This window comes from Balaenoptera musculus, chromosome 4 (assembly GCF_009873245.2).
Source record: "Balaenoptera musculus isolate JJ_BM4_2016_0621 chromosome 4, mBalMus1.pri.v3, whole genome shotgun sequence".
NCBI lineage: Eukaryota > Metazoa > Chordata > Mammalia > Artiodactyla > Balaenopteridae > Balaenoptera > Balaenoptera musculus.
In genome coordinates, this window is record NC_045788.1 from 110,427,236 (window position 1) to 110,454,066 (window position 26,831).

The window sequence follows — 26,831 nt, forward strand, 5'->3', positions numbered from 1 at the left end:
TTGTATTATGTCCTATCTCCCTTATTCTTTATTTATTCAGCTAATTTAACTAAAATTCCAAATTTAACATTGAACATAAAAAAACATTATTTTTTGTCTCTAAACTATTAATAGAGAAGATACAAGAGCACTAGAGTATTAATGTTATGATCGTACCATCTTCCCTAAGCAATAGATAGATCTCTTCTTTCAGCTTCTTGTTGTTTCTAGCTTAGCTTTAACAGTTCTTTTTACTATCCTTAGCATTTTACAAGTCTCATTTCTTTTTGGTCTTTCATCTTTCTGACTTTATTCTTATACCTTTAAACAACATTGTAGTTCAGCATTATAGAATCATTTCAGGTATAGAAAGTACAAAAACATTGGGATTTCTGTGCTGTAGTTTCTGACTTTACCAAAGTGTTCTTCTATGCCACTGGTATTTCCAACTACTGAGCCAGTGAACTGAATACAGATTTTCTCTGTGAAGGATCCACAGAGGCAAGATTGGATGTATTAATCAAGTCAAGAAATTCATCAAATTTTTAATTCCCAGAAAAGCAGGATTTGGTACCAGAACAAATTTAAAGTTTCTAAAGAAGTCATTTGAACTTCCTCTGTCACTATGAAATATAAACCTGCAATAGGCAGCATGTCTGAATTCTTGAGCAGTTCCATTTTTGAACCTGTGTATCCTGTATATCAAATAGCAAGACATCAACTTTCACTCAGATCTGTGTAGCATATGTGCTGACTGTCTTCCCAAGAAACTGTTGTAAGGGGAGCTATTTTGGGGGCAATGCCAGGCAGAACAGAAGCAACGCTTTAAGGATGCTTTTAGCTGTCACTTCAAAATAAGATGATAAATTTGGAAAGCTGAGAGGGTTGTCTGCTTTGTATTACTAAGGTTTTGAACCTGATCTTCATGGTGATTGCTAAAGGACATAGTATTGTTTCTGCAAAAGGAATCTGTAGCCATATTCTAGAAAACAAAAAAAGTAGCAACAGTAAAAACGCTTTGCCTGTGCACTGTCTCCCATTTGTCTTTTTAGCCACTAATCTGCAGTGTAATAATCACCAGCGTTCTTTCATACAGTGGATAGCAATGTGGGTGATGCAGGACTGAGACCCAATGTACTGGCAGGTTACATGCGCAGGAAGATAAAATGCATTCTCCTGATGTGGTATATTTGCTTATGATTTTACATTGTTTAGCTGGAGAGAAAGAAAGAAACATAATGCCCTTTATAGTATCAGAATCATTATTGTATTTCTGTGGTCACATTTCTTCACTTAGACCATTATCAAATCAGCATTGAATCAAAAGGAAAACTGCTAAGCCCCTAAGGACAAACTGCTCTTTCTAATCCATTTTGAATAAAACAAATGATGCTGCCTCATTTTGAGTGACGTAGGGGAGAGCATGGGTGAAGGGGCCCTCTTTTGAGGGCCTTCTGTTTGCTAGCCATTTTTATTAAGTATGTAGTTTAACATTCCCAGGTGCCCTGTAAGGTAGGTTGTGTTAGATTCATGTGACAGATCAGGAAACTAGGCCTCTAAGTAAACATCCAACTTCCCTCCAGCACAGGCTGGTGAAGGTTGAGCAGTGTATTACAAAGCCCATGTTCTTTCTGTTAGACCACGGTGCCCCTTTCTGCCATTCATGGGTGCGTGCATTTAGTTGCGGGTGGTAGCAATAGTGGTATTAGAGATGATAACTTATTTTTGTAATGTTCAAAATGATTTTGATATAGTTCTGGGAAAATAGGTAGCATGAGAAAATTATACACAATTTCATGGCACAAACATCTGTCTCATCAGGTTCCCACAGTACCTCACCATCACCCTCTACAAATTTTTCCCCACAAATTCTTCCTTGTGACCCCTGTCACCATCATCCAAAAGAAAAAACTAAAAAAAAAAAAATTTTTTTTTAAAGCAAAACATGAAATAATTGCCTCAGGTCAATTATTGTGATTTCTCTGCATTCTGGAGAATATAAATGTGCCGTAGTTCTTTGCTCAAAGTGAAACCTTCTGATGCATCACATCAGTTAAGTTTATTGTAAAATATTTATGTAAATGTTAAGCCCTCACAGCTCATTTATAAGGTATGTGTCTTGGTATGTACAGATTCTTATCACTCTGAGAGCATAAACAACACTAGTAACAAATGTTTTCAAATTATTTGTCAGCATGCTTTTGAGGTGGGGTGAGAATAATAGTGTTATAGCAGCCCCCTTTCCAAATGGCTTTTCAAACTGTTACGGTATTGAAATGTTAAGAGGAATAATCATAAATTACGGCTTGTGAAGAATATGTGAATCCAGGCCAAAAATATTTAAAGCTAAGGGAACAGACGAGTAAATAGTTGGATTTGACTCAAGATCTTTGCAATATTTTCATTAAACTGCTGAAAGATGTATTTTTTAAAATGTAAATTCAGACACTGACATTTGCAACCTGTACACAGAGTTTCTTATGAGCATATAAGGTCACTTGGATGATTCACTGAAGTGTGATCACTGAAGGCAGAGATGTTGTTGTGAGTTGCTTAGTTTACAGAAGCCTTTGAAGCATGGTTATGTAACAGTCTGTGTTTGTTAGAATCTAGGCTTTATGCAGCAAATAAAAACAAAGGACTTAATTTAGGATTAGCTAGATGCCACATTCTATCAAGATTTTATATGTAGAGGTTAATTTCTGGACTAAAAATGTAGAGCTTAACTTTTTAGTTTTCCAGGCTTAGATGTTTTGGTAAAAAAAAAAAAAAAAAAAAAAAAAAAACAAGTACAAGGGTTTCTCATAAAAGATCTACATAGTGACTTTGAACAGATGCAAGCATGTTTCTTTTCCTCATGCGCATATGTGTGAGAGAGAGAGAGCGCAAGAGCGCTTTTACTCTGTGTGTCTATTTAGTGATGAAGCTCTTTTTATGCGAATGGGGACAGGTAATCCTACTAACAATTTTATATTTAATATAAGTCCTCCTTTTGTTTCTGTAGCTTCAAAATGGATGTACACTCATGGCCTTGGTTAGCCTTCTTTAGTTTCAAGGTGAAAGTAATACTTTTAAACATTACCTCATTACCTAGAGGTACTTTTGGTAATTTTTCATTGTTAAACACTGTCCAGAAACCCCTGTGATTTAATGATAATGACAAACGTGTACCCCTCACCTCCACTGGCAATAAAGAGCCTATGATTTAGCTTCATTTTCTACTCAGGAATTTGAGATGAATCACAAAGTAAGAAAAATATTTTGCAACTGCTGTAACACTTTTAGATTGGTTTAATATATATTCATAGGACTATAGGTAGTAATGAATAACGAGTGGGCCCTTACTACACACAAATGTTTTTAGATTTTTTTTTTAATAGCTGAGTGCTATTCAGTGTCATTCAACAGCATTTCTGTTTTTGGTTCATAGCTCAGTTCCTCAGTGATAGTCTCCTCTGGTTCCAGAAATTCATCTAACAATAGCTCAGTCAAGATTTCTCTCCTCTATTTCTTGTCTTTCTGGGGAAAACAGAAATCAGAAATATTATTGTATGCTATAAAAACAGGACATTCTCACCTACTAGTTGTGTCATTAATGGGAGGAAAACATTTGTTCCTAGCATAAGTATTTTTACCAATTTGTGAAAAGAGGTACTATTATATGGCAATTGACTCCAAGATAAATGGTAAGACTGTCTTTCTTATATTAGCAATTATATCTTTACTTGGAATATATTAGGTAAACATTAAGCTAAATTGTTGATTGATGGATGGATGTATGTATGGATGGATGGCTGGATAGATGGAGGATACAGTTTCCTAATGGTGGAAGAGCCCTTAAAAGTTGTTCAAAATTAAGTAATTAAAACACAAAGATTTCTATAATCTATTGCTTTTCCCTTAGAGCAGATGTTTACTTAAATGGTAGAAAGGAAAAATTGATAAAATATTATCAGTAACATACATCATGATTTTGTAGAATTTAAAATTGTGGAATCTGCTGTCAGAATACTTGCTGAACAGACTTTCATAATAAGATTTACCATCTATTACAAACATATGCTTTGTGTGCTGCAAGCACTTTACATTCACTATCTCATTTAGTAAACTTTTTCCTTTCCTAGGGAATAGCATTGCAAACTATAGAGGAAGGAAAAATCCACAATGAAAACACCGGCCTGAAAGATTTCATATCTAAACTTTCTTTTTAAATAGTCCTTTATTTAATTAGTCCAGAACAGATTGTTCTCTTTTATTTTGAAAAATGAATTATACATATCACTGTTATATCTGATGCCAGCTTTTTTTAAATAGAGCATTCAGTATCTAAAATAAATTTCTAATATATTGAATGTTAAATTACTTTTTCCTTCTGGATCTTCTCTGTAGAAATTAGCCCACCCCCCCCCCTTTCTTTTTTTTTTCAGTGAATATCTCCTGCCTACGAGAAAGTTTGGATCTTCTATAAGTGAGATATTTTTATTTTCATCGTTTTCTGTTAAGCTGTTCTAACTCAGAATCTCACAGGGTCAAATTGAGGGCTCAGTGTTTCATCTATATTTGAAAATGGTACCTGAGTATTCCAGAAGATTTCTTAAAATTAAGCCATTATTTAATTACTGGTTCATTATAACTGTTTAAGGGCTCTTAAGGATATATGGGTGCTACAACCAAAAGAAAGTTGTGTCTCTCCAGAGAAAAGTGGAAAAAGTAAAGCCATGAACGATGTGTTCTTGGAAACAGTGGTTTCAGTTATAACCATGTGTAAGAACCATCTCTAATTCTATTAATGTGGTATCTCTTATCCTAAATGATGGCAAAATGCCTAATTAATCCCTATTTTATTTGTGAAATTTATCTGTGGAACTAATTAATCCTTTTGGTAGTTACATGATACCAACTGTTGAATAAGGAAAGCATTCTTTATTATGTTATTAAGTAAAATTATTTAATTAATATATAACTTAAGTGCAGTCATATTACCTTTTATTGACAAGCAATTAACATTTATTATAGGAACATTAATTAAAACAGAAGATTCTTTTCTTTGTCTGTAAAATTATAACCATTACTGTAAATTTTTCCCCATAAGCTCTTTATTACTTAGGGAAATAGTCAATTTCACTCTACTACCTTCCCTTCTAACACTCTTCCTTTTTGTCCAGCTAAGGAAAACAAAAGGAAAATAAGTTTCTCTGTGGTAGCATTCTTTTCTGATTCTGAAACATTCCTTTCTTCAGTTTGTTCTCTTACCCTAACATTCTTATCTCACAAAGGCTCATGTAACTTGTATGGCAGTAGGTATTTCTGGGTCTTATACTTGTAAACATTGAGAAATTTGCTCTTTTTACTAGGATAGTGGTTAGGAGCATGGGTTCTGAAATAAGACCATCTGAGGGTTCAAGTTCCATCTCTTCCACTTACTCATGAAAGTAATGTCTTTGTTTTCTAGTTTTCTCATTTTTAAAACACCTACTTGTAGAATTATTGTCAGAATTAAATGAGTTACTGGCATGTGAAAGGCTTGGCAACAGTGTCCAGCACATACTATAAGCTCAGTACCTGTTAGCTACGATGGTCATAATTACTGTCATTATCATTATTCTAAAAATGCACTAGAAATTTGATAATAAAAGGAAGGAAAAGAAAGGATGAGAGGAGTAGATACGCATCCTCTCTGTTGCCTACATTCTCTTGTCATGCTTCTTTTTTCATTTCCTGTTCCCCATTTCACCGCTACAAATTGATTTCTGTCCTTCCAAAGTAGTGGAATTAAAAGTCTTCTGCTCCCTGCTATATCTTTTCCTCATTCTTGTACCATTGGCCCACCTTTCTTCCTTACCTCCACTTTCTCCACATGCTGCACCACTATCTTGATTTCCCTTTCTTCTCTAATCAATCACTCTTTGTGTTGTCTTTTTTCCCCTCAGATCCAAACCCAATCATTTATTCTTTTTTCTTGCTCTTTTCCCTTGAAGAACTCACACATGCTCATAACTTCAGCTGTAGCTCTGTGAAGATGATCCCTACTTGCCCCTTCTACCATGGTCTTCCCCTATTCACTAAGTGAAATTTTGTGATGTTTAATGACTGTTAGGAAATACTGAGCAGCCTGGAATCATAGCTTTTTGAAAGGTAGAAGAAATCTAGCATGACCTGGTTCTATTCAATTAAGTAGAATTGGTTGGATCAGATGTATTTTAGAGATGGTTTCCAAATTAGTACCAAAAGTTAAATTGCATAACACTTGACAGTGTATGAATACTTTTATTTATATTGACTCATCTTGCCCTCGCATCATCTTAGTGATGGGGTCAGGCAAGTATTTTTATCCTCAAATTAAATATAAGCATTAGAAAGATTTATAACTTTCACAAGATCATATTCTTAGTAAGTGAATAAATGTGATTTAAATCTAGTTCCTGTAAGTCCAGCACAGTTTTTTACTTGGGCACCAGATAATTCACCTTTTGTTGCCCTGTAGAAACACCATTAAAATAGGTAAAGTGTGTCTCACTACTTATAATTTTGTTTTCTCTGCTTCTCTTTGTTAAAGTTAATGGTGTCTCTGACTAAATGTCATTTTTTGCAGTGTTACACTGTCCTAGTTTCTGACACTCACAAACACAGATCAATTTAGCTGGAGTATTTTTAAAACAAACATATTTACTTTAAAGGGGTAAAATGACTTTTTAAGGAAAAAGATGACTACTCAAATATTTGTTAAACCAGGATATAAATCTAAGTATATTTCAGCTTCAAGTGCAGATTGGGAAAGTGTCATGCTAGGTGCTGAAGGATATTAGAGGATAAAGAGTCTGGGGACTAAAAATCCCATAGAATAAAGAACACTTTACAAAGAGGTGAAAGAGAATCATCCTGCTATCATCAGCTTTCTTTCATTTAATTGTATATATTTCCTTTTCTTGCCTTAATAATTTTGAATGTAGGAAATTTATTCCTGGTGATATTTTGTTTGTTGACAGCTTCAGACAACTTACCTAAGGGATATACAGAATTGTCTTACTGGATTTGGTTAACTCTTTTATGACCATAGTAGTCACATCACTTTGGAATTTTGATAATACTTAGATAGTCTAAATAAAACTCAACATTTGTGAAATAACTATAAAAGTAAATAATTAAGTCTACATAGAATTTGATCCAAAATGTGCCATAATTTTTGCTCATTTCAATTATGTAAATCATCTTTATATTTGACTATCATAGCCAAAACATTGGTTCATTTTGTTTTGAATTGTACAAAAATGCACTTTTCAGAAATAACTTAGCAGCTTTACTCTTTTCTTGTGTAATTCTTTTCCACATCTACCTAGTAAGATTAAACCAATATGATTGTTTTCAAGATGATTGTAAACTACTATACTAGATTTATTATACCCCTGGAAAATGTATATATTAACAATCACATGTGTATGTGTGTTTAAAGCTCTCTCACTCAATTTTTTTGGTGCCTGTGGAGAAATGTTTACTTTGAATCTTCTTCCTCACAATCATCAACCTAGGTAAAGTTTTGATAGTTACTGACTGTGTGCCCGGAAGTGCTCAGGAATGACTGGGAGTAATGATGCATGTGTGCGCACACACACACACACACACACACACACACACACACACATACACACATACTCCTGTAAGCTTTACTTGACAGTTTCTCAAGGAAAGCTAGCTCAGCCCCTTCTCATTTACCTTTCTGAAGCACTGAGTAAGCCCTAAAGTATTAGATTTTCTATTTGGTCTTAAAAGTTAAAAGAGAAAGAATAATATAGACTATACATTACTCCTAATAAATTTTGACTTCAAATAAAGAAAAAGGATGTTTCTACTACCAACACTAAAAGAATACGCTTTCAAATGTTTAAGTATTTTAATGTTCATTTACTTTGCAGACTTTAACTGGCAGATGGTGGTAGAGTGTAGAAAATATTATATACCTAAGTGCATATCCTGGCCTTGCCAAATTATATATAAAATCATATATATATGATTTTTCATAGTCATTCTGATGTTCAAGGCTTAACTTCAGTCATCTGTATAAAGAAGGCTAACCAGTCAAGTTGATAATACAAGTCTTTGAGTATATGTCAACTTTAGTAAACATGTAATCATTTATCCACTTCAACTAAGAATTATATAAAATGTCTGTCTCCAGGGCTCATACCAATCACAGTTATTCGCTTGAGAATTAATTGCTTCAAGCTGACATGCATCTGTTTAACTGTTGTGACTGTTCCAAAAAGAAGGAAAAAAAATCTTTTAAAATGTCCAAGTAAAACTTTATAGATAATGAAATGGGATTGTGTTAGAAGTTACATTGTACGGATCTAGAATATTAACTCTATAAAATGAGGGAAGAAAATCAAGGTTGTTCTTTTATGACTAAAGTAGTGTTAAATTATTTCTTAAAGTTTAGCAAGAGCATGCATAGATCAAAACCCAAGGAGGATACTGCCATAGGAAAATAATGAAAAGAAGATCCATTCAATAAATATTCCAGGTACTAATCTAGGTCCCAGGTAGAGGGGAAGAGGGGGGATGGAGAAAGACATATTCCCCTTATACAGGTTTATTTTAATTAAAGGAAGAGAGAAAATATAATAATTAAATTTATAGGATGATAAAAGTTGATAATGCTGTGTTGAAAAATCAGGACAAACACAAGAGCGTGTGGGGAAGTGTTTAATTTTCAGTTAGGATGTTCAGAGTAGGCGTCTCAATCTTTCTCAGAAGCAAATTCATAAAATTTTAAAAAGTGTGTAGTCCTCAAATAGTTCAGTGTACTGTCCAATCAAACTTCAGTGTTCAGATTATTTAAATAACAGGAAAAGTGTTTAGATTCTAGTGAGAACAAAGACATGGGAGAAAGGAATGGAAAAAAAGGTCAGAAAGGAAGAAAAGGCCAAGTTGGGTGTAAAAAGTAAGAAAGTAAATCGACCTACTTTTACATTTTTCATCACTTTAGACAGCAGTTTAAATGGTCCAGGGTCTATAATAGTAATATAAAGAGCAGCTAATAACTTGAGCATTTTTCCCAGCACTGGGCACTGTGTTAAGCACGTGATGTACATTGCTTCTGTGAATCTTCACAGCAGCCCTCTGATATATTACCTCCATTTTACTAGTGAGAAACTGAGCCTCCAAGAAATTCAGTAACTTCCTGGAAGACACACAGTTGGTAATTGGCAGAATCGGGTTTAGAATGCAATTGTTGGACCCCAAAGCCATGCACCCACTGTATTTTACTGTTTTAGGATGCTTTCTCCTGTTCTTGTCTGTCTGCATGAAATAGCTTAGATGATGCTTACTTATGCTAATTGTCATCATTTTTCAGGAACTTTGAAGTATCCAATTATATTTTCCATTTATATATACATTGCATAGGACTCTATTAAAGGATGTATTAGAGTAAGTTTGGGTGAAGACGTTTCTTTATAGCCTATGTCAAAATTATTTTGAGTTCAAAAGCACAATATGTTTGTAAAAAATGTTGCATCTGCATGGTCAAAACTAATTTTGATGACAAAGTATGTGTTTAAAAGATGTACAAAAATCGGTTGTTTTTTCTTTTGCAGTTCTAAATAATTGCTATTGCTTCATCAAATAATTGAATTTATAAGTTCTTTGGGTAATAATCTTTAATGGCACAGACAAAGACCAACAATTTTAGAGGGAGGTTAGTCTAGAAGTGTGGGCATATTTTTTCCTTTCTTGAGTTACTGAGAAACAGTGACATTTTTTAGTTCAAATTATATAATCTTCTAGGACAAAGAAAAGTTCCTAATTAGGTTAGTCAAAGAATTCTGTAAAGTATTTAGAATAATATTTCTATTTGCATGGAGAAATATGTAGTGCTCAATATTTTAAATTATTCAATTTGGTGCCTAAGAATGAACGAATAATTTGCATGAAAATGCATTTCAAAAAGCATAGCAATCCATTAATTAACATGGTAGATTATATTTGAGCCCCTCATCCTTTGAGTTTACTTTATTGTTATTCTGCATTGTACAATTTCTAAGAATGTATAGTTAAGGAAGTAAGCTTGCAGGAATTGGAGTTTATTTTTTAGGCTAAAATCAGAAACCTACTGATGAAACAAGCACATTTTAAATTATACTAGAAATATACTTTTGTTTTGCACTTAATTAAAACATGTGGTTGTCATTTAAACTTTTAATGAAAACAGTGTTCACAAACTTGAATGCATGTGTAGCTCATGCATTGAAGTTGTTGCTTTTTACAAGGACAATAAAATTTTAATATAAACTAATAAAAATTTTAAAAAATATATTGTACCCTTAAAGGGAAGTTCCACTTGCCTTTCATTATATTTAAAATATACTTTGACTACATTCAGTAGTAAATTTCCTATTTATTTTTATTTTACCCTCTGTTTTAATTTTATTTTAGAAATATTATAATATTGGGGGAGTTTTTTTTTAATTAAAGTTAGTTAGGTAGAGCAAAAAGCTAAATGGATATTGTCTATTGAAAGTAATATACTCATAAATGTCCATTGCCCTGTAATAATTTCAAACAAATAATGAAAATATCATTTCCATTGGTGAATTTTTAAGTCATCGTATATTCTAGATGACAGAGCTAAAGATAGAAATGCCTAAATCAGATACACACATACACACACACACACACCTGCCTCACTCTAACACACATATACATTCATAGAACATACAGCAACACATCACAAAGTTTTTGCTACTTCTATATTTGGAAAGAGACCAGAGAGAGCAACTAAAGGTTATCATTTATGACCAATTCTGTGGTTCAGGACAATAAATGAGGTATAATTTAACTATATTTATAAAATAGAGAGACAGATCTATTTGAGACGCTATACAGCCATAACCTAAGATTTTGTGAATTGTGGCTGGCAATAAATAAAATTCAATTCATGAAACATAGAAAGGGGAGCATTATGTTAGAACATTGAGGCAAGTCCTGTGCTGGGTGGTTATCTTTAGACTGTTAAAAACATGAAATTATTTTTGTTTTCTACCACCTGTTCTTATACTGCCAGATGTTTATTCACAGTTCCTTAGAATTTCGTACCTACTGTTTTCTGCCTTTGATACAGATTCTCTCTCCTGGGGTCACTTAACTCCCAAAAGTTATTGCAATCATAATACTGTGGGTTGGTTGATTAAAGAATCGGGTCTAAAAATAACATACCAAATTCATATATTCTAAGTGTACATTTTTTTCACATTTTAACAAGTCTTCAATTGGGATGTGTCTTACAGTGATTAGCATGGTAGTGATATTTTTCTTTTTATTGGAGGTGTATAAAATAATTCATCTTAAAATTGAAGGTGTCTTAGATTTAAAGATATATGGTAACATACCAGCTTTGCCATCTTCATGGCCACCTAGTCACTAGAGAACCCCTTTTATTGTCACTCAGTCTGAAACCTCAGAGTTTGTACCTTACAATAAATTTCCTTAGTTTCTTCAGCAGGAGTGAAGTGAGTTTAGTGCAGAATGATATAAACGATAGTACTTCTTACATCAAAATCCTTATACTTTGAACAGACACTTTATCAAGTGGCTGAGCAAACACAGCAGCTTTTGAAGTATTTGAAAAACCATTGAATTTAAGAGTCTTCATGCCTTCACTGTTCTTTAATCTTATTAGTACAGGTCTTCAGAACATGGCTCTTCCTTGGTTCAAATGTAAGGACACATGATAAAATAATGCTTAAAACTTCTTATCTACTTCAGCCTGTTTATAGATATATCAAATACTTAGGAAGCTCTTGAATTTAAAATAAGAAGAAATAATATTTTAAAATGATATCCAAATGAATAGGGATCTATTTGATCTCCTTTTTTAAAAGAAAATCTCCATAAAAATTCTATCATTTTATCATTCTTCCCCTGCTGTATTTTCCCAAATTGAGCAAGGTACATTTTTTCAGTTCAATAATTTTATGTTCCCCAATCAAGTGACCAAATGAACCAACTAAACAAGAAATTGATCTAGAACAAATGCAATAAACCTCAGATATTCAGACTCCTTAAGTAATGTTAAGAATTACAGTCCTTTAACACCAATCTTTTAAATTTAATTAAACACTCAGATGGATATCACTTTATCTGTTTTCCTTGTTTTTATTCCTCATGTCATGTTCATTCCAACCTCTTTATGCTTAGAATCTCAAATTTAGAATTAAACAAGAAACTGCCTGCGAAAACACTTTGCCTGATTCTTGGCATAAAATAGGCATCCACTTGTGGAGAGTAGGGTAATTAGATCTGAATTTGACTTGTGTCTACATCCCAGCTCTGCCACTAAACTTATTGTGTGTCTTTGGGCACAACTATTCTCCCTTTCCAAGTGTTTCCCCAAATTGAGCATCAGTTTCCTTACATTTGAGTACCATTAGTTGCACATCCAAAATCTCATTGGTTTATGTATGTCTCTCCATTTGCATTATCCAAGTTTAGCCATACTACTATCCGTGAACCATTGTTAGGTCCCTGGCTGGTTTCTCTGACTTAGTCTTTCCTTTGTTCATCCTATTCTACCCTCAACCTTCAGGTTAATTTTTTTGATTGTCATAACCTTTCTCACAAACCTTCAATGTTCTCATACTTAATTACAAAATAAATCTTAACAGTCTAGCCTAGCCTTCAAAAGTTTTTGTTTACAGACTGTCAATCCTACCTTCCCTCCTTGGCTCTACCTCTCATTGCATATTGCTTTCTGCTTTATTTATAGACATTCATATGCGTTTCTAATCTCCCCTTAATAGGCTATGAGTTGCATGTGAACTAAAACCACATCTTAGTCATTTTTATTTTATATCTTGTACAGTGCCTCCTACATTGTGTGTATTTATTAAGTGAATGGGAAAATAATTTCTCCTACTCTCCTCGAATATAAAAAATAAGACATGTAATTTGGCCTTTCTTGGTGAATCAGAATTGTCATCCTGAATATCAGTTTCAAAAATGTATTGAGAAGCTATTATGAGAAAGAAGTCTGCTATGTGTTGGGAGATAGCTATGAATAAAAGAGATGTGAAGGTGTTGAGATGTCCTGCTAAATTTCTTTTATCCACTGTGGAACTGGAAACCACATGAACAAGGTAGTTTAAGTGTAAATTGGCTCTGAGTTATATTTTCAGAGGGATGTTCTTTAGTGGAAGACAGGGCTTTGCATTTTTTTAAGTTGACGCTTGAGTAGTAAGTTGTAGTAATTTACAATTATAAAGCTCTTTCACAATCATTACTTTTAATCTAGTGTTTTAAATTGTTGGAATTTCTGGAGTTTAAGGGTTGTGTTTTCTAAAGGACGTGGTTGTATTCGCTGGGTAATAGAGACACAGGGCTGGGGAATTCCAAAAGTGGCCACAGCAGAATTTTTTTTCTTTAAATTATAGATCAGAGAAATATGTCTAAACTGATATTTTGAAACTTTATGGCTTTTGTAAGCTTTTTCTTTATAGCTATAAATTATAGATTAAGTGAGTAGATTCTAACCATTTTCAGTGTGATGATCCCTTTCAATGTCAAAAAGAAATTGGTTCTTATATAACAATTGTTCTTTCAGTATCTTTGATTGAGAAAATATATTAAAAAACTTACTACAAATTCTGTAGGGGTATTGGTGCTGTGTGGGTCCCACGTCATGTGCATGTGTGTATCTGTGTGTGTCTGTGTATTTGTGTGTGTTTGTGTGTGCTCACATGTACATGAGAAAGAGAGAGTGAGGGAATGCCTGAGCAAGAGAAGAGAAAAACAAAAATCCAATTGCCCAGATAACCTCTTTAAAAATGTTTATGCTAAGCAGTGTTCCTAAAAGATGGGGTTTCCTGATTTTTGTGTCAACTATGAATTGGCATTTTCCATTGGCACTTGCCATCTACGTCTACAAGGATTAAATCATGAGCTGCTGCATCTGCTGACTTTCAACACCCCCTGAAAGGAGTTCAGGTGGAGAGCAGAAATGAGGCACTCTGTGCTCTGGGAAAAACTGGCAGAACATGGCTTCAGATGGTTAGATATTTTCAGGAGCCGATTTTATGAGCCCAATTCTTATATTTCCTCATATTTAGAAAAGCACTAAAATCCTTCATGGCAACGACTGCTCCCCATGACTAGCAGAAACTTTCTGCAAAAAAATATGTGCTTGATTGCATGTATTCCCCCTTCACCAAAATCACATATATACTTGACCTTCCCCCCTGCCTCTCTGGAGCAGTTTCTCAGAGCTATCTGGGATGCTGTCGCCCAGGCTGCAGTCCTCATTTTGCCCCAAATAAAACTTAACTCGCAACTCTCACATTGTGCATTTTTTTAAGTTGACACTTGAGTAGTATGTTGTAGTAATTTACAATTATAAAGCTCTTTCACAATCATTACTTTTAATCTAGTGTTTTAAATTGTTGGAATTTCTGGAGTTTAAGGGTTGTGTTTTCTAAAGGACGTGGTTGTATTCGCTGGGTAATAGAGACACAGGGCTGGGGAATTCCAAAAGTGGCCACAGCAGAATTTTTTTCTTTAAATTATAGATCAGAGAAATATGTCTAAACTGATATTTTGAAACTTTATGGCTTTTGTAAGCTTTTTCTTTATAGCTATAAATTATAGATTAAGTGAGTAGATTCTAACCATTTTCAGTGTGATGATCCCTTTCAATGTCAAAAAGAAATTGGTTCTTACATAACAATTGTTCTTTCAGTATCCTTGATTGAGAAAATATATCAAAAAACTTACTACAAATTCTGTGACTTTTTAAATGAATTTATATCTCATTCATCAAAAAAGTGCACATTCTTTGAAATACAGTACCAAATGGGTATAATAACATAATTTAGTTTTCAGACAATGTACATATAGAATCCCAGCCATTTTAATAACATAATTACTCATTCCGTGAGACCCTTATAACACAATGACCAGTGATTATCAACCCACAGGCTGGGAATCAGTGCTTTTCATGATATACTTGCTGTCTTCAGTCACAACTACCAATAATCTATGCTGTTAACCAATAATTTAATAGTTGATACTGTATTTCAAGTGTTTTAGAAAGGATTCTAGGTCATTATTCTCTAAACTGTATTGTACTCCTTTTGTTTTTGTTTAATGCTTTTTGAAGACTGTGAAAGTATTTAATGACCTAGGATGAAGAACCAAAGCTAAGCTTCTACTTTAGTAGTTCCTTTCATTCCACAATGCTTCATTTATTTACCATGCCCCTAATGATTTATTTTCACTGTCCGTATTTCCCCATTAAATAAATCCATATGCTCAAATCATGTGCAGCTCTATTGAGTGACTTTAGAATGAATGAGCTTGTGCCCAGTAGACATCTTTTGAACTCAGTCTTTCTCCCTCTCCCTCTCTTTTAAACACAGTAACATGCTGATTACAGTATTAGTCAAAATTTGCATCAGAGTAGGCTGACCTGGATTGACTGAAATGGCGCCACCACTCCCAGCAAAAGTTCCTGTGGTGCGTCCATTTGCATCTCTTACCCAGAGGTCCCCTAGGCATGAAAATGATGGTCATAGTTTGTTATCCGCGTGCACTTTTTTTTTCCCATGTACTTTTAATGTGATAACTTTAGCTGTAATGAAAATATACAAACGTTTCTGAGATTAAATAGTTATATACGAGGAAAAGAAAATACAAAGCACCTAGACATCTATCTGTCTCCCTCCTTAGGCTAGAAGAAACTTAAATTTCTAGGTACCCATTTATATTTACTTGTGGATTTTTTAATCAAGTATCATTTCTAGACTTTCTGAGCATAAGTTTGAACATAATAACCATAGCTGTTATTTTGTTATAAATACAATAATGCTAACATGCATAATAGCTCATTGTGAAAAATCAGATGTTAAGTTGTAGCAGATCACATGATTGCAACATGAATCCACCTGTGGCATGATGGATAGTATGTTTGCATGATCTTGTGCATTAATAGAAACATGATGCTTGTAACCAAGGGGAAAGACTAAGCCTACTTGGTCTTCAGACCACACATGGACCCTTAGTTCACTTCTGTGTTCCTCACTTTATCATCCAGGATCTAGCAAACTGCAATGACTTCAGAGATGGGGAAATAGTAAAAAGCCATATCAAATGAGTAATGATCAAAGGTTCTGGGATTACATTTAGTAAGTATTTAGTTATGTATGCAGAGGACACATGGAGACAAAATAGCTATTGTTAAATATTTGAAAATTACTGTATTTTGAACTTATTCTTTATGGCTGTTCTGGGTAGAAAAAGTCCCAAGAAATCAAAATTCTGTTCAATATGGAGAAGAATTTCTAACAAATGGAATTAGTTATATGAAGAGGAAAGTAGATTCTTCATTAATAGGTATGGATGATCATGTGATGTGATAAAAAGATAACAAGGATCCCATGGGTGTGTGGACTAGATAGCCTATAAAGCCCCTTTCAAACATGATAAACTCAAACTCAGAAATCTTAGAGAAGAAATGAGAACATAGCAGAAATCATCATTAAACAGTTTTCAAAATACTCGCTTTTAAATCCTGTCTCAGAAATGTTTTATAATGTCTCATTCAACTCCTAAACCGTTGTGATTCCTTAAGAGCTGTACGTACAAAATTGTGCTAGATTCAGATGCAGCAGAATATGGAGGACACCAGAGACTGGACCACAATACCGATTTCTTTTCTAAACCTTTTGAACATAATAACCATCCCTATTCTCTTTTGGTAAGTAAGATTTTTAAGGTATTTTCATTTCATTTAAATTTAATTCTGTATTTTCAAAATGATGTGTTTTTGTCCAAGGAAACAACTCTTCAACAAGTAAGCAACATGCAGACAAGGCAGGGAGTAGGGAAAGAGGATTGCCCTAAAAAAAATAGATGCAACGTGTGGTGCTAGACTGAACTGGGTTTTGGAAAAACAAATAATAAAGGATATTTAGCTGACAATTGAGGAAATTTGAATATTAATAGGATTAAAAATTATTTCTCAAAAAATAAGAGGAAGGCACATTTTAGTTTTCTTTCTATTATGAATATTTCTATTTTTATACAATTTACTTTCCTTCTGTTCTTGCTTTCTCTGTAATATTTTACATTAAGCAGATTTATACATTATTGGTTATCTAATGAAGTTTAAAACACCTTAAAAGAATCTATATATACATTTTTTTCTTTCATGTAGTTATAGATGACTGAATTCATTCTAGTTATAAAATTCTCTGGTTTCCTTATATTACTGAGTAGAGTGTTGTATTATATTAACTAACTTTTACTTTGTGATGTTGACACAATGAAAGAATATTGCTTTAAACTACTAAATTTAATTTCTTTTAAAAATGTAGAATAAAATTTTGCCATTTGCAACAATATGGATGGACCTGGAAGGTATTATGCTTGGTGAAATAAGTCAGACAGAGAAAGACAAATACTGTTTGTTATCACTTATATGTGGAATCTGAAAAATAAACAAATGAATATAACAAAACAGAAATAGAGTCACAGATATAAGGAACAAACTAGTGGTTACCAGTGTGGGGAGGGAAGGGGGTAGCAGCAGGATAGGGGGAGGGATTAAGAAGTACAAACTACTATGTATATAATAAATAAGCTGCAAGGATATATTGTATAGCACAGAGAATATAGCCAATATTTTATAATAACTATAAATGGAGTATAATATATAAAAATTTTGAATCACTATGTTGTACACCTGAAACTAATATTATAAATCAACTATATCTCAATAAAAAAAATTTTTAATGTAGAATTTAGAAGCTCTGCAGATTTGGAGGAATTCTTCATTTAATTTATGGCCAAGTCCACATCTGCATTATATATGTTTTCCTTTTCCTGACTAGTCATATATCTTTCTTCCTCTTCCCTCTTCTCTCTGTCTCAGATCTGCATTTTTTTGTTTGTTTCACAATAAAAGGTCTTGGATTAAGATTTAAGTCAGAAAGAGAAAAACAAATATCGTATATTAACACATGTATGTGGAATCTAGAAAAATGGCACAGATGAACCTATTTGCAGGGCAGGAATAGAAAGGCAGACATAGAGAATGGACGTGCGGACATGGACGGAGTAAGGGGAGGGTGGGATGAATTGGGAGGTAAGGTTTGACATAAATACACAACCATGCATAAAATAAGTAGCTAGTGGGAACCTGCCGTATAGCACAGGGAGCTCAGCTCGGTGCTCTGTGATGGCCTAGTTGGGTGGGATGATGGGTGATGGGGGGAGGGAGGTCTAAGAGGGAGGGGATGTGTGTATGCGTATGGCTGATTCACTTCAATGTGCGACAGAAACTAACACAACATTGTAAAGCAATTATACTCCAATAAAGAAAAAAGAAAAAAAGAAAAAGGAAAGATTTGTTTCACTTATGTGAGGCCAGGATGTATCCCACAAATGTATGGCTTTATCATTGCTGTTAAATTCTCTCATCTTTTTTTAAGTTTGGGTAAAAGTCAAGCATGAGAATCTGTTTGGTACCCCTGGCTCCTCCATTTTTCTACTATATTCCCAGCTCTTAGGATGGTACCAGCACCTTACTTTGTAAGCTGCCATATTATATATGTCAAAGACAGTGGCATAAAATAAATAAAACGAGCAGGGATGAGCAAGATTAAGTGGTTGATTATCAGCTCTGAGGAAAGTCAGTAGCCTTGGGAAACCTAGGTGTTACCCTATGTGTGTGTTGAGGTGGGGTGTTGATGATGATGTTGATATGGCTTAGATAGAGATCTAGATTGATGTGTATTTTCAAGAGGGAGGGCTCAGAGCTGCTAGTGGATTCTATCTCCAAAGAATGATTGCTGTAGTTTGTCAGAACATTCAGTTTTGACATGTAAAATAAGACTGATACAAATAGTTTCTGAAATGAATAAGAAAATGATCTTAAAGCTCTGAAATAACCAAAAGAGTTAGAGACCCCTGAGGGGTTAGGGAAGGTGACAGCTCATAAAGAGGAGTCATGGAGAAGTAGCACCCACTTGTGATAAAGCTGAACTTGAACCAGTTGAACTAGACTGAAAGGGTTTTGAAAGTTTCAGAAAGCAAAAATGTTATATAGCCAACTTTCCTAAAGGTTCATGTATCCAAAGAGGGTTCTCTTGGGGAGGGAAGCCTGGTAATATAGTAAAAAAGACCACAAAATGTCATGGCAGGGAATTTGGGATCAAGTCCCCAGCCTGCCATTTACCAGCTATGAGAACTTGAGTAATTTGATCTTTTTGTGCCTCGGTTTCCCTGTCTGCATAGTGAGGATTAATAATAGTATCCTGCCTACAGCAAGAGGTTCTTGCGAGGCATAAATTAATTAACACAGCCAAGCTTTGGGGAAACTGCAAAATGCTACTGCACATGTATTCAAAAGTTACTATTGTTGTGGCTATTCAGTAATTATTTAGTTATTTTAAGCATGTCAAGACACTAGGTGCTTTGAGGATATTATCCCAATTTTGGAAAAATTATCTTAGGCGAGGGCTTGCAATCTTTGAGGGTGGGCAAAAAATATCTTGACATCCTTTTGATTTTTTAAGAGCAAAGATATTCTGTTATAATTAAAACAAGCCAAGTAACCAGTGGCAGCAACAGTCAGGAGATTACTTTTCAAGCACTAATTGAATTGATCTTCCAAATATGGACTGTGCAGTTCTAAATTAGCAGGTGGAATGGAGAAGGTCAGATAAGTCTCCATAACAGGTAGAGGAATACAGCACTGCAAGCACATGAGAAATAGAATAGAGCTTCAACACTGCCTGTAATAGAATTCTGATCCAACTCGGTCAAAAGGTAAAGATTGGCCCTGTCTTCTCAGCAGCAGCATCTTGTTTCCAATAACTACTGATGCTTTAGGACTGACTCATTTTATTTTTAAAAATTTTTTATGTTTTTTTATTGGGGTATAGTTGTTTTCCAGTGTTGTGCTAGTTTCTACTGTACAGCGAAGTGGAGTTACCTGTGCTATACAGCAGGTTCTTATTAGTTATCTATTTTATGCATATTAGTGTATATATGTCCATCCCAATCACTGAGTTCATCACAACCCCCAACACTTACCCTTGCTTTTCCCCCTTGGTGTCCTTACATTTGTTCTCTACATCTGTGTCTATTTCTGCTTTGCAAACAGGTTCATCTGTACCATTTTTCTAGATTCCACATATATGTGTTAATATACAATATTTGTTTTTCTTTTTCTGGCGTACTTCACTGTATGACACTCTCTAGGTCCATCCACACCTATACAAATAATCCAATTTCGTGACTTTTTATGGCTGAGTAATATTCCATTGTACAAATGTACCACATCTTCTTTATCCATTTGTCTGTCAATGGACATTTAGGTTGCTTCCATGACCTAGCTATGGTAAATAGTGCTGCAATGAACATTGGGGTGCATGTGTCTTTTTGAATTATGGTTTTCTCTGGGTATATGACCAGTAGTGGGATTGCTGAGTCATATAGTAATTCTATTTTTAGTTTTTTAAGGGACCTCCATCTGTTCTCCATAGTGGCTGTACCAATTTACATTCCCACCAACAGTGCAAGAGGGTTCCCTTTTCTCCACACCCTCTCCAGCATTTATTGTTTGTAGATTTTCTGATGATGCCCATTCTAACCAATGAGGTGATACCTCATTGTAGTTTTGATTTGCATTTCTCTAATAATTAGTGATGTTGAACAGCTTTTCTTGTGCCTCTTAGCCATCTGTATGTCTTCTTTGGAGAAACGTCTGTTTAGGTCTTCTGCCCATTTTTGGATTGTGTTGTTTGTTTTTTTAATATTGAGCTAAATGAGCTGTTTATATATTTTGGAGATTAATCCTTTGTCCGTTGATTTGTTTGCAAATATTTTCTCCCATTCTGAGGGTTGTCTTCTTGTCTTGTTTATAGTTTCCTTTGCTGTGCAAAAGTTTTTAACTTTCATTAGGCCCATTTGTTTATTTTGTTTCTATTTCCATTACTCTAGGAGGTGGGTCAAAAAAGATCTTGCTGTGATTTCTGTCAGAGTGTTCTTCCTATGTTTTCCTCTAAGAGTTTTATACTGTCCGGTTTTACACTTAAGTAAGTCTTTAATCCATTTTGGGTTTATTTTTGTGTATGGTGTTAGGGAGTGTTCTAATTTCATTCTTTTACATGTAGCTGTCCAGTTTTCCCAGCACCACTTATGGAAGAGACTGTCTTTTCTCCACTGTATACCCTTGCCTCCTTTGTCATAGGTTAGTTGACCATAGGTGCGTGAGTTAATCTCTGGGCTTTCTATCCTGTTCCACTGATCTTTATTTCTGGTTTTCTGCCAGTACCATATTGTCTTGATTACTGTAGCTTTGTAGTATAGTATGAAGACAGGGAGACTGATTCCTCCAGCTCCTTTTTTTTTTTTTCTCAAGATTGCTTTGCCTATTCAGGGTCTTTTGTGTCTCCACACAAATTTTAAGATTTTTTGTTCTAGTTCTGTAAAAAATGCCATTGGTAATTTTATAGGGACTGCATTGAATCTGTAGATTGCTTTGGGTAGTATAGGCATTTTCACAATATTGATTCTTCCAATCCAAGAACATGGTATATCTCTCCATCAGTTTGTGTCATCTTTGATTTCTTTCACCAGTGTCTTATAGTTTTCTGAGTACAGGTCTTGTACCTCCTAAGATAGGTTTATTCCTAGGTATTCTATTCATTCTGTTGCAATGGTGAGTAGAATTCTTTCCTGAATTTTTCTTTCTGATCTTTTGTTGTTAGTGTCTAGGAACGCAAGAGATTTCTGTGCATTAGTTTTATATCCTGCAACTTTACCAAATTCATTGATTAGCTCTAGTAGTTTTCTGGTGGCATCTTTAGGATTTTCTATGTATAATATCATGTCCTCTGAAAGGAGTGACAATTTTACTTCTTCTTTTCCATTTGTATTCCTTTTATTTCTTTGTTTTCTCTGATTGACAGGGCTAGGGCTTCCAAAACTATGTTGAATAACAGTGGTGAGAGTGGACATCCTTGTCTTTTTCCTGATCTTAGAGGAAATGCTTTCAGTTATTCACCATTGAGAATGATGTTTGCTGTGGGTTTGTTGTATATGGCCTTTATTATGTTGAGGTAGGTTCCCTCTATGCCCACTTTCTGGAGAGTTTTTATCATAAATGGGTGTTGAATTTTGTCAAAAGCTTTTTCTGCATCTATTGAGATGATCATATGGTTTTTCTCCTTCAATTTGTTAATATGGTGTATCACATGGATTGATTTGTGTATATTGAAGAATCCTTGCATCCCTGGGATAAATCCCACTTGATCATGGTGTATGATCCTTTTAATGTGTTGTTGGATTCTGTTTGCTAGTATTTTGTTGAGGATTTTTGCATCTATATTCATCAGTGATATTGGTCTGTAATTTTTTTTTTTTTTTTTGTAGTATCTTTGTCTGGTTTTGGTATCAGGGTGATGGTAGCCTCGTAGAATGAGTTTGGGAGTGTTCCTTCCTCTGCAATACTTTGGAAGAGTTTGAGAAGGATGGGTGTTAGCTTTTCTCTAAATGTTTGATAGAATTCACCTGTGAAGCCATCTGGTCCTGGACTTTTGTTTGTTGGAAGATTTTTAATCACAGTTTCAATTTCATTACTTGTGATTGGTCTGTTCATATTTTCCATTTCTTCCTGGTTCAGTCTTCGAAGGTTATACCTTTCTAAAAATTTGTCCATTTCTTCCAGGTTGTCCATTTTGTTGGCATAGAGTTGTTGCTTGTAGTAGTCTCTTAGGATGCTTTGTATTTCTGCAGTGTCCGTTGTAACTTGTCCTCTTTCATTTCTAATTTTATTGATTTGAGTCTTCTCCCTGTTTTTCTTGATGAGTCTGGCTGAAGGTTTATCAATTTTGTTTATCTTTGCAAAGAACCAGCTTTTAGTTTTATTGATCTTTGCTATTGTTTCCTTTGTTTCTATTTCATTTATTTCTGCTCTGATCTTAATGATTTCTTCCCTTCTACTAATTTTGGGGTTTTGTTTGTTCTTCTTTCTATAGTTCCTTTAGGTGTAAGGTTAGATTGTTTATTTGAAAATTTTCTTTTTTCTTGAGGTAGGATTGTATTGCTATAAACTTCCATCTTAGAACTGCTTTTGCTGCATCCCATAGGTTTTGGGTCGTCATGTTTTCCTTGTCATTTCTCTCTAGGTATTTTTTGATTTCCTCTTTGATTTCTTCAGTGATCTCTTGGTTACTTAGTAGCGTATTGTTTAGCCTCCATATGTTCATGTTTTTTACGGTTTTTTCCCTGTAATCGGTTTCTAATCTCATAGCATTGTGGTCAGAAAAGAAGCTTGATACAATTTCAATTTTCTTCACTTTACTGAGGCTTCATTTGTGACCCAAGATGTGATCTATCCTGGAGAATGTTCTTTGTGCACTTGAGAAGAAAGTGTAATCTGCGGTTTTCAGATGGAATGCCCTATAAATATCAATTAAATCTATCTGGTTTATTGTGTCATATAAAGCTTGTGTTTCCTTATTAATTTTCTCTCTGGATGATCTGTCCTTTGGTGTAAGTGAGGTGTTAAAGTCCTCCACTAATATTGTGTTACTGTCAATTTCCCCTTTTATAGCTGTTAGCATTTGCCTTATGTATTGAGGTGCTCCTATGTTGGGTGCATATATATTTATAATTGTTATATCCTCTTCTTGGATTGATCCCTTGATCATTATGTTGTGTCCTTCCTTGTCTCTTGTAACATTCTTTATTTTAAAGTCTATTTTATCTGATATGAGTATTGCTACTTTATCTTTCTTTTGATTTCCATTTGCATGGAATATCTTTTTCCATCCCCTCACTTTCAGTCTGTATGTGTCCCTAGGTCTGAAATGGGTCTCTTATAGACAGCATAAGGTATGGGTCTTGTTTTGTATCCAGCGAGCCTGTGTCTTTTGGTTGGAGCATTTAATCCATGCACATTTAAGGTAATTATCAATATGTATGTACCTATTACCATTTTCTTAATTGTTTTGGGTTTGCTTTTGTAGGTCCTTTTCTTCTCTTGTGTTTCTGACTTAGAGAAGTTCCTTTAGCATTTGTTGTAGAGCTGATTTGGTGGTGCTGAATTCTCTTAGCTTTTGCTTGTCTGTAAAGCTTTTGATTTCACCATCCAATCTCAATGAGATCCTTGCTGGGTAGAGTATTCTTGGTTGTAGGTTGTTCCCTTTCATCACTTTAAATATATTGTACCAGTCCCTTCTGGCTTGCAAAGTTTCTGCTAAGAACTCAGCTGTTAACCTTATGGGAGTTCCCTTGTACATTATTTGTCATTCTTCCCTTGTTGCTCTTAATAATTTTTCTTTGTCTTTAATTTTTGTCAGTTTGATTACTATATGCCTTGGCGTGTTTCTCCTTGGATTTATCCTGCCTGGGACTCTCTGCACTTCCTGGACTTGGGTGGCTATTTACTTTCCCATGTGACGGAAGTTTTCAATTATAGTGTCTCGAAATGTTTTCTCAGGTCCTTTCTCTCTCTCTCTCTTCTCCTTCTGGGGCCCCTATAATGTGAATGTTTGTGCATTTAATGTTGTCCCAGAGGTCTCTTAGACTGTCTTCATTTCTTTTCATTCTTTTTTCTTTATTCTGTTCTGCGGCAGTGAATTCCACCATTCTGTCTTCCAGGTCACTTATCTGTTCTTCTGCCTCAGTTATTCTGCTACTGATTCCTTCTAGTGTATTTTTCATTTCAGTTATTGTATTTTCATCTCTGTCTGTTTGTTCTTTAATTCTTCTAGGTCTTTGTTAAACATTTCTTGCATCTTCTTGATCCTTGCCTCCATTCTTTTTCCAAGGTCCTAGATCATCTTCACTATATTTATTCTGAATTCTTTTTCTGGAAGGTTGCCTATCTCTACTTCATTTAGTTGTTTTTCTGGGGTTTTATCTTGTTCCTTCATCTGGGACATAGTCCTCTGCCTTTTCATTTTGTCTATCTTTCTGTCATTGTGGTTTTCATTCCGCAGGCTGCAGGTTTGTATCTCTTCTTGCTTCTGCTGTCTGCCCTCTGGTGGATGAGGCTATCTAAGAGGCTTATGCAGGCTTCCTGATGATAGCGACCAGTGGTGGGTAAAGCTGGGTGTTGCTCTGGTGGGTGGAGCTCAGTAAGGCTGTAATCGGCTTGTCTGCTGATGGGTGGGGCTGTATTCCTTCCCTGGTGGTTGTTTGGCCTGAGGTGACCCAGCACTGGAGCCTGCAGGCTCTTTGGTGGGTCTAATGGCAGACTCTCGGAGGGCTCAAGCCAATGAATACTTCCCAGAACTTCTGCTGCCAGTGTCCTTGTCCCCGTGGTGAGCCACAGCCACCCCCTGCCTCTGCAGGAGACCCTCCAGACACTAGCAGGTAGGTCTGGTTTAGTCTCCTATGGGGTCACTGCTCTTTCCCCCGGGTCCCGGTGTGCACACTACTTTGTGTGTGCCCTCTAAGTGTGGAGTCTCTGTTTCCCCCCTGTCCTGTCAAAGTCCTGCAATCAAATCCCACTGGCCTTCAAAGTCCAGTTCTCTGGGGGATTCCTCCTCCCATTGCTGGACCCCAGGTTGGGAAGCCTGACATGGGGCTCAGAACCTTCACTCCAGTAGGTGGACTTCTGTGGTTTAATTGTTCTGCAGTTTGTGAGTTGCCCACCCAGTGGTTATGAGATTTGATTTTATCATGATTGCGCCCCTCCTACCATTTCATTGTGGCTTCTCCTTTGTCTCTGGATGTGGGGTATCTTTTTTGGTGAGTTCCAGTGTCTTTCTGTCAATGATTGTTCAGCAATTAGTTGTGGTTCTAGTGCTCTTGCAAGAGGGAGTGAGTGCATGTCCTTCTACTCTGCCATCTTGAACCAATCTAGGAATGACTCATTTTAAATAAGCCTTTAGACTCCAGATGAAGTGATCACTGGTTTTAATGTAAAAATAAGGGAACCCAATAAATCAACTGTACTTCAATTAAGAAAAAAATTGGTTGGTGGTTAGGGATAATTTCTTAAGCAAGGTGTGTGTACCTAAAGTATTCATTATAGTATTTCATATATTTTTGTATATGACATTTTGATTTTTGTAATAATTTATATTAACGCAATAAAATAATATAATAAATTTTTTTAAAAGAATAAGGGAGCCCAAGTAGACCTGAAAATCCAATAAAACAGATTCGTTCTTACCAGAGTTATCCTTCAAAGAGCCAAAGAAAAAAATTACATTAATATACATCCCTAATATAAGAATGCATCATCATAATGGAACTCTTTATTAAACTGATCAATATGTGCTGGGATCCAATCAGGTTTCTTGAACATAACCCTAAGTGCTCTAGGTCTCATTCGACCACCTTCTGCCTCCCACATGCCTTGAATAAAGAGGGAAGGGGAGAAAAAAATTAATTTTTTTTCTTTTCCATGAAATTTCTGTCTATCATAACTAGTACACTGTATTTGCCAAAGCTTAATTTGCAAGCTTAATAATCCAAAGGATCTGCTGATTAAGTGTCAAATCTGTTTTCAAAGATAGCAACAAACAGAGCTCAAAGGAATCTTAAAATAGTCATATATGCTATAGTCATATATGCAGCATCACCAGGTACCATCCCGGTGTCTTCTTTATATGCTCCATCAGTTGAAACTGTGAAGCCAGAGGAGAACTGCATATGTACTACTGTTGAAACGTATATGCTAAGGTCGGAGTATCTCACAAATGCCAAGAAGCTATAGGGCAGAACTTTTCCATTCTTCTTTACTGACAGTTTTTGGAACTCTATTTTAGCATAATGATTTCTCTATATTTTGGTTCCTGATATAGGAACTTACATTAACCTATATCTTAATCAGTGCACGAGGA

At 35.0% G+C, this 26,831-nt stretch overlaps 1 protein-coding gene across 1 annotated transcript in view; it reads left to right on the forward strand.

Annotated features, from left to right (window-relative positions):
• The window catches only part of GBE1 (1,4-alpha-glucan branching enzyme 1), a 283,524-nt gene that overhangs the window by 251,237 nt on the left and 5,456 nt on the right, over positions 1 to 26,831 (forward strand). Inside the window, exon 15 of the mRNA XM_036851650.1 lies at positions 16,603 to 16,720. Within this exon, the coding sequence (XP_036707545.1) occupies positions 16,603 to 16,720 (118 nt within the window). The remainder of the gene's footprint in view (positions 1 to 16,602; positions 16,721 to 26,831) is intronic.